Source organism: Mytilus galloprovincialis, chromosome 6 (genome assembly GCF_965363235.1).
Source record: "Mytilus galloprovincialis chromosome 6, xbMytGall1.hap1.1, whole genome shotgun sequence".
Lineage (NCBI taxonomy): Eukaryota > Metazoa > Mollusca > Bivalvia > Mytilida > Mytilidae > Mytilus > Mytilus galloprovincialis.
In genome coordinates this window covers 95,949,876-95,959,634 of record NC_134843.1, presented here as the reverse complement: position 1 = coordinate 95,959,634, position 9,759 = coordinate 95,949,876, and the positions used below count along the sequence as shown (strand labels likewise).

General features: G+C 32.0%; 1 protein-coding gene across 1 annotated transcript in view; it reads right to left on the bottom strand.

The window, feature by feature from the left end:
* Nucleotides 1–642: 642 nt before the first annotated feature.
* The window catches only part of LOC143080818 (DDB1- and CUL4-associated factor 8-like), a 29,125-nt gene continuing 20,008 nt past the window's right edge, over nt 643–9,759 (bottom strand). The window contains exons 9-14 of the mRNA XM_076256876.1: nt 8,990–9,047; nt 4,221–4,328; nt 3,737–3,867; nt 3,041–3,160; nt 2,501–2,614; nt 643–887 (exon numbers count right to left, since the gene is read on the bottom strand). Of these exons, the coding sequence (XP_076112991.1) occupies nt 780–887; nt 2,501–2,614; nt 3,041–3,160; nt 3,737–3,867; nt 4,221–4,328; nt 8,990–9,047 (639 nt within the window). The 3' untranslated portion in view covers nt 643–779. The remainder of the gene's footprint in view (nt 888–2,500; nt 2,615–3,040; nt 3,161–3,736; nt 3,868–4,220; nt 4,329–8,989; nt 9,048–9,759) is intronic.

Here is a 9,759-nt window from a genome sequence, read left to right as displayed (position 1 = left end):
GAATGTTTCAAAAATATTTCATATTATGATTTTAAACATAATATGCTATCAGTAAACATGTCAGAAACATAAATCGTCAATAACTATAAACATGTGTATTGTTATATACAGAAGCAGAATTATGGTTTGATATCCAGATAATATAATCTGAATATGTACTGTAGCAAAAAATGGAAAATCAAAACGATGGTATAAACAAAGTCACAAAATGACATATTTTCAAATAAATTTTTGTTTCTATGTCAGACTGAATTCAAAATGCATATCTATCAATTAATTCTCCCAAATAACTATTAGTAGTACAAGCTGTTGTTAGCCAAAAATGTGTAGTGATCATTTAGGTACTAAATACTGCTGTAAATTGAAATATTTAAAAAAAATATCAGAAAATTCCATAATATATGATTACTTTTGAAAATTTATGTATTTTTGAATAAAGATAATAAAAATACCTTTACTCTCAAAAAAGAAACACCAGCATTATTATTATAATATATAAGATACTAAAAAATAAATTGAATTTTTGCTAATTATAAAGACTTTGACACAATGCAGAATTGATATAAACTGTTAATATTATTGCATCATTTCTAGCTACCATTTTATCAAATGCTTAATAAAAATAGGAGACATAGATTGGACAAAATTGTATGAATAAAAACACATTGATGAACATTTTTGTCCTAAGTTATTTACTGACAGTCTCCCTCTATCATATGCAATTTGTAGAAAACAAGACAAAGTGAATTTTAAATATGGCACAGGAATTGTCCAGAAAACTATGATGGTGCACAGGGAATTCTAGGAATATCATCGGAATCTGAAGAATCGTTCTCACTGTTCTCAGTGCTGGTTGAGTCTCTATCACCTTCAGCTTCTCTTTCTCTCTGAAAAATAAATCTTCATTTTAAACAAGTTTGGCTATTAGCTCACTAATGATACTCCTGCTGTAAGTTTTTGAAGGTTGAAATAGCATGGATGTGAAAACTATCACTATATATATCAATTCTTTTTTAGGGGAATTTCTCAAAGTTGTTGACCTACCATGATTACATGTTGTTATGGTAAACATGTGTTTTTATGTAATATAACTTTGTACGCCTTCAAATATATAAGATCGATTGAAGGTTATATGATTAGAGATGAGGTTTTTGTCAGATCAATAACAAGTGAAACTGCGAGCTACTGCTCACTGATGATACCCCCGCCGCAAGTGGATAATATTAATAGTGTAAAAATATGCAAGTGTTCGGTAAACAGGAAGTTGTCAAGTGATGAATCTGAAAACGCATCACACGGTATAGCTGACTTATATAAATCCTGAAACCAAATTTCAGAAATCCTTGTCTTGTAGTTGCTGAGAAAAATGTGACGAAAATTTTCAACTTGGCTATCATGTGTAAAATCATACAAGTGTTCGGTAAACAGGAAGTTGTCAAGTGATGAATCTGAAAACGCATCACACGGTATGGCTAACATATATAAATGTTGATACCAAATTACAGAAAGGGTGGATGTGTAGTTCCTGAGAAAAATGTGACGAAAATTTTCAACTTGGCTATCATGTGTAAAATCATACAAGTGTTCGGTAAACAGGAAGTTGTCAAGTGATGAATCTGAAAACGCATCACACGGTATGGCTAACATATATAAATGTTGATACCAAATTACAGAAAGGGTGGATGTGTAGTTCCTGAGAAAAATGTGACGAAAGTTTCATGGGACGGACTGACTGACGGACGGACGGACGGACTGACGGACGGACAGACAGAGGTAAAACAGTATACCCCTTTTTTAAAGCGGGGGTATAATAATTCAACTTCTTGATAAAAAGTGTATAACAGAAAAGAATGCTACTTTATTTATAAACAAAATGTATTACACAAGTTTTTTATTAGTTGTAATTGGCTTTGAACTAGCTCTCAGTAACTGAAAGTAGTCTCAGATCTGTACCTTGAGTCTTGTTGTGTGGTTATATAAATTCCCTTTCCTGTCTGGTCTGTGTTTTTGTTAGTTGTTTTTCTGCATTTCCAACGATCTGATGAGTTAAGCCCTATACAACTGTTTTTGAAAAATTGTTCTATGTTATACTGTTACACCACTGTCCCAGGTAAGGGGAAGGTTGGTGCCAGGAAAAAAGTTAAAAACGTGCCACCTTTTGCAAGTGCCTTTTCCTAGTCAGGAGCATGAAATTCAGTGATTGTTGTTAGTGGCTGTATATCATATTTAGTTTGATTGCTTGAATTATTTTACATTTGTCATTTCAAGGCCTTTTATAGATATAGGTTTTGCTCATTGTTGAAGGGTGCCGGGTGACCTATAGCTGTTAGTCTTATGTTTCATTTAGTCTCTGGTGGGAGACTTTTCTTATTGGCAATCATTCCACATTTTCTTATTTATACAAAGTTTTTGAAAAAAAAATTGTCAGTGATTTTTTTCTGAAGTTATATTTTCACTTTCTTTTCACAGGCATTTGGAGAATTTCTCACTAAGAACTTACCCTCCTTCTTGCCCTAGGCATGTGATGCATGATATACCATAACATTTGCCCGTCTATCATATCTACATCATGTATTCTTTCATCTTCTCTTTCCTTCATATTACGTTTTGTTGCCTAATTTTGGGAAAAAAAATGTGCATATTTAGATACAAAAGTAAATAAAACTTTTGTTTATACAGCATCAGTGATGAATCTGAAAATACACCACACAGTAAGCATGTTCACACGAAGCTTGAAACAAAATTGAAGAAAACACTGGTTTTTAGTTCCTAATAAAATGTTATTGAAATTTTAAGTGACTGACAGTTTGACTTATAACAACCAGTATACCTCTTTCATGAAGCAACAGTATATAATAGAGTTTAATCACATTTTCAATAAAATTATATTGTAAAATATCGGCAACATCACACAAAATGATTTTTTTTTTTAACATCTTTTGCTCACACACCAATATAAAATCAAAACAAGAATACAAATAATGCCATAATTATCTGTTCATGTTATTTTATTGTCAGAGACCCCTACTAATATTTGTACCTTTTTAATTCCTTTGAGATCTGTAGGCTGTTCTGCCATAGGAGACCATATCTTGACTTCATGGTCCAATCCACTGGTAGCTAGAACTGGCAAGGTTGGGTGTGGTTCTAATACATTTATCTACAAAGAAGGAAGATTATTTCATGCCTTGCAAATTTTCAGCAAGAGAATAACATTTTAATACATGCAAAATAAATTATTTAAAATATCATGAAGTATATTGTTTGGTAGCTTGTATATGATACTATTTTACCTACACATACTATGCAAGTATAAGGGGAATAACTACAACTTGCATAAAACAATGGATTTCTGTTTTTGTAACCATATTAAATTGGTTCAACATAAATTGCATTGAACTTTTTATAAATGTAAACAACTTTTGTATTTATCTTTTCTATCAATTGTTGAAAGTAACCTTTAGATAATTTATACATTCACATATTCACAAAAAAAATGTCTAAATTGTTTATACCACAATGAACTTTTTTAAGCTTTGCTTATGATAATGTTGATTCATTTTTATTCACAAATAGTAATTCATTGAAAAAAATATTTTTTTAAGTTACAAACATTTCTGCATACAATTTATAGGAAATGTGTATTTTGTCAGTTCCACTTTCACACATCAAAAAAATAGTATCAAATGAATAATAGCTTTTATAAATTCTCAAAGATATTGTATCTATGACTTACTGCCCCATTGTCATCTCCAGTGAGATATTGTACGATCTGTTCAGTCTCTTTGTCCCACAGGAATACATGTCCACAGTCACTACCACTCACAATAAACTCACTCTTAGGGCCATAAAAGTTCACTCCCTTTACTAAAATAGTTATATTACATATATTTAAAATAAATTTTGTATGATATTTAAACTATGATCATATGTTCACAATTAAATAAGTATAAATCTGTAATTGCCTGCTGTAAAATAATCTTCATTCAATTTAATATTGATATAAACATCATGTTTGTCTTTATACAGTAATTGTTCTATTTGAGCAGTCAAATGCATTGAATGTAAGTTTTGTGTGATATATTGTCAATGACTGTATACTTATTGTCTGCCTACCATGTTTCTAAGCCTTATCCTTATATCATCATTATATCATATCAATACAAAACTTTTTTTTCTGTTCTTTGTGCTTAACTAGCTGTTAATTCTTTATGACCTACCTGTGTGGTTATTTCTATGTCCAGTGTAGCGTTTAACATATTCTGCACCCTCAGTGTGATAATTATTAAACATGTAGATATCTTCATCATTATAAGATCCTATTATTTCTGCAAATATGAAAAGTAGTTTATTTTAGCTTTATTATTGCAGATTTGTCATGTTTATACATTTACTATTATTAAGATTAAATGAATGAATGCAAATGACAAAAGTAAACAAGAATGTGTCCATAGTACACGAATACCACACTCGCACTATCATTTTCTATGTTCAGTGGATCGTGAAATTGGGGTCAAAACTTTAATTTGGAATTAAAATTAGAAAGATCATATCATAGGGAACATGTGTACTAAGTTTCAAGTTGATATAACTTTAACTTCATCAAAAACTACCTTGACCAAAAACTTTAACCTGAACTTCGCACTATCATTTTCTATGTTCAGTGGACCATGAAATTGGGGTCAAAACTATAATTTGGCATTAAAATTAGAAAGATCATATCATGGGGAACAAGTGTACTAAGTTTCAAGTTGATTGGACTTCAACTTCTTCAAAAACTACCTTGACCAAAAACGTTAACCTGAAGCGGACGGACGAACGGAGGCACAGACGGACGGACGGACGAACGGAGGCACAGACTAGAAAACATAATGCCCCTCTACTATCATAGGTGGGGCATAATAATCAAAGAGCTGAAAGCTCTGAGGAAAAATGACGCCACTGCCTCTAATATTGGGATATTTTTTATGCAAGTCTTGATTTTCACATACCGTAATAAGTTTAACATTGCAACATGTCTCGTAAGCATATAATTGATATTTGTATATGAGTGTGTGAAGTGAAGATGGCAGCTGACTGGTTTTTTTTTAATACAAATGAATAGGTCAAAGACTACCTAAATCATCTACAGTATCCAATGACTACTGGCTGTTTTTTTTGTACAAATAAATAGGTCAAGACTACCTGAATGATCTACAGTATCCAATGACTACTGTCTGTTTTTTTTTGTACAGATAAATAGGTCAAGAATACTGGAATGATATACAATATCCAATGATTACTAGCTGTTCTTTTGTACTAATAAATAGGTCAAGACTATTGATATGATCTACAATATCCAATGACTACTGGCTGTTCTTGTGTATGTACTAAATAAAGACAATCTGAATGATCTAAAGTATTCTAAGTAATGTGTATTTTATTTCTTGCAATTATATTTTTCTAAATCAAGAATACAGACTTCTAGTATCCTTTCAAACCAAATGATTATGAAGAGCCTGTTGTAATAAGCTCTTATACCCCACTAGTCCTATAACACATGACTTCACATTCTTATTCAATTTTTAACGTTTTTATACTGATATTTTCAGTTTTTTTTTTTAATTTTTGAATGTACAGTGTGACACATTGATAGTAAAAAAAAATTATCAGAACAGTAAATAGAAATAGTAAATAATGCTCCTGAGGTCATATGTTACAGGACTAATTACCCACATACTTATTAAATAAGTTACTAGTGACATACACAAATGTAGCTATTTCTGTTACTTGAAGCAAATTCTATTTCTGTAGATTTACACAATATTGTTATACCTGTTTTATATCACATTGAAGATTAGACAAATAGGGATACTCCTTTGATGTCAGTCAGGTCCCTTTATATGAAACTTGAAACCACTTCTCTGCCATATTGATATTTTATAACAACTCTGCCAATGACCCATATAATTTGATATTCATTCTTTAACCATATATCATAGTAAGCTATTTTTTTTTATTTTACACTAATCCACAATCTAACAAAAATAAACATGTCAAGCGGCAAAATTTATCACCAGAGATTACAAGTCAAAAGAGGATGGATAAGTCTCAAAAATGCTTGTCAAACTGGAACTACAACAAGATCTCCACAAGGAAACAAGGCGTTGAAGCCAAAGTTAGTTTTTATGTACAAAGAAGTTGAGGGGCTGATTCACGCTATTGAACCAGACGAATTCCTCTTATAAGCATGTCCGAAGAGAACCATATCTGCCGAGAAATTCAAACAGAGCTCCAGATAAGAATTCACAAATTGGGTTTTTTACCCACCATTTTCTTATATAACTGGGTGATAAAGTTTTTTGATTGCATTATCAATTCCAATTCACCCCTCATGTTAATATCAAATTGGGTTTTTCACCACCAAGCACCTTATTATATTGGGTTTTTTCATCAACACAATATTGAATATTTAGGCAATATCAACCCCAGATTTTTTTCCATCTTAAATATGTTTCTTTCTTTGTTTAGCTGTTTTATTTGGTTATGGTTAGGGTTATTTGCTAGCTGTTTTATTTGGTTTATTCACTGAGGAGCAATTGTAGGTTTAATTTTTGTTCTGTTTCAAACCTTCTGCAAGTTTTGTATTTTCTCATATATACTGTATAAAACGGATATGTGTATTCACAGGCACTCGTCTTATACCTTTATATAATAAATTCTGAGACCAGTGTAAAATGAAACAAAAATAGTTTATAAATTCTAATTATACTTGAATGTTTTTGTTTCATTCCAATTTTCATAAATCTGGGTTTAGTTGTCTTTTATTAGAACTTTTGGTTTCTGATGCTTTATCATGTCATAATTGATTTGGCCTCAAGTGTTTGGCCTTTCACTTTATCCAACTGATTTCTTTTTGAGGAAACCCTGTTCTTATTAGCAATGTTCTCGTTAAGGTACGCAAACACGCCCGTGTGTTCGACGGCTTCCTAAAAACACTGGCTGAGTCTTGTTATCATCATAACTTTCCCTCAGCTTTTCAAAAGAAGCAGAAAACATGCTTCTATTCAATATTTTAACCGAACATTCACTTTCGTTTTAATTCAATGTTTGTTATGATAAATCCCGAGCAATGCGAAAAAATATGACTACATGACACACGCTAATTGGATAGACGTTGAGAAGATCGAAATGTTTTCAAAAACACATGTACCTATTGAGCAACGGCAAACTCTAACAGGGACCTATTTCAGCTACTTGATGCAGGGATCTATTTTTAGAATGAAAGGAAATTTCCAATTATAAATATTATAAATATTATAAAAAATAAAAATAGTTTACTCGACGACTGTAAACAGATAAGGGTAAACAACGCAAATGGTAGCCAATAAAAGGGTGGAGAACTCATGGTTTTGGAATATAATTGGGTTTTCCTTTGAAGTAATTGGGTTATTGAACCCTGCAATGGGCAATTGCATTAGGTGTTTTTTTATTTGTATTGCGTGATCACGCAAATACGCAGCTTATCTGGAGCTCTGTTCAAAGAATAGCACGAAACAATTATTGTGGAAAAGCAAGTAAAGAATAACTCTTACTGTGAGTGTACCAATATTCTGCCAAGTAAAACACCGTACAATATTCAAACTCACTTTAGGGCCTTAATAATAGGGTACAAGTCAAATCGGCACCAATAGAAAAAGTCAAATCTGCACCTGGTTAAATCGACATCTAGTCAAATCGGCACCTATTTAAAGTGAATTAGGCATCCAATAATATATATAAATAATTCAACCCTTAAAAATGTGAATAAATATGATAAAATTAGGTTAATATTTCTGGCCAACCCCTTCCTTATCTAACTCTTCTTGGGTAAATACTGTAAAATTTCTGGACAACCCATTCCTTATTGCTACTGTTTTTGCTTAAAACTGTTAAAAATATATATTAAACAAATCTAACATGGGTGCCGAATTGACTTTATCAAGTGCCGGTTTAACCAGGTGCCAATTTGACTAGATGCCGATTTGCCTATACCGGGTGCCGAATTGACCAGGTGCCGATTTGACTAGAATTCCATAAGACAGTGATCGCGCCGATTCAGCTAGATGACACTGTTGTGCACACATCAAACGTAGAGAGCTTCATATCTGTTCTCCCGCCCCGCCAATAAAACCGTTGTATTAAAGTCAGAATCGATATCGACAATTTATTCACATGTCATACAGATACAGTCTGTTACAGACTCTACTGTTGTAACTTTGTAAACAAAGATTAAGTCAGATTTCCGGTACTTCGATCTGTCTTCTAACCAGTGGAAAGTGGACCAACACGGACACATTATATTTTCTTATAAAAAAGGCAGTTGTATGACTTTCAAGTTTTCCCCGATTAATTATATATCTTTAATGTTTTAACAATATTTTAGTTTTACTTCACATAATCAATAAAGTTATATTTAAATAGATTTATGAGTATCTTAACAACATTGGTTGGTACACTTCGATCTTTTTGGTAATAAGAAGGACCGGAGGTATATAAACTGGTTCCCGGTTGATTACTACACAAAAATTATAATACAAGCAAATTCCAGTTTGTATATGAAATAGTAAATACGAAACCAAGCGCGGTAGACGGAGAATTGTAATGGAAAGTAAATACGAACCAAGCGCGGTAGGCAGAGAAATGTAATGGAAGTTCAGTTCACTAGTATCGGAAACATGCCGCTGAAAGCGTCAATTTTCCAAAAACCAATTGAAACACCAACAGATATTTCTACCAATACCTGTACAAATCTATATGTTATTTACAAAAATTTGACCAACAGACAAGCACTTTAACCAAAGTTTTAAATGGTTTCTAAAAATTTCCACAAGCTCACTGTAAAGGAAATTCACTGAAATATTGTTTTATTCTTGGTATACATAGAGATAAGAAGATGTGGTATGAGTGCAAATGAGGCAACTCTCCATCCAAGTCACAATTTGTAAAAGTAAACAATTATAAAACCTACCTGTTCCATTGTAATTATACACAGCACATGTGACATTGGCCTTTACATCACTGTCAACCTGTAATCATTATAAAATCAAATTACAACAGAAATATATTATGATGATCATGACAAGGAACTAATTCATACAACAACAATTAACTTTTATTTTGGAGCTTGTTTCTCTTGCCTTTTATGTTAGTTATTTTGGTGCCTTTTACCAATCTTTTGAGTGAAGCCAATTTCAACTTGTTTTTACAGTTTTCTAATCATGTGTGGTTATACCCCTCTCCCAGATTATGGGGAGGGTTGATTGCTCACAAACATGTTTGAATCCGCCAAATTCTTTAAGTGTGTGACCCAAGTTAGGAGGCTGTAGTTCAGTTTTTGTCATTGGATCATGTCAGTCAAATTTGTTTTTTGTAAAAAAAATTGTAATAAATTATGCCTTTGAATTTCTAGTTTTTCAACACATTCTTTTCTCTGCTATAAATACAGTATTGTATTTGTTTTTAAATATAAAAGATATCAGAAAATGTTTGGAGGTAGTTCATCAATGTTAAATTGGTGAATAAATGGTACATGTAACTCATATAACAGTTTGTTTCGTGCATTAGTAAAACGGTCACAATAAATGAGAATATGTGTTTCACCTTCAATCAAACCTGAATTACACAATTTACATAAACGTAGATTAGGTGGAATGTTTCTGTAACGACCTTGTTCAATCTCTAGTGGAAAAGTTCCACAGCGAATCCTTGCAAGTGCTGAACGTTACACCCTTGATAAAT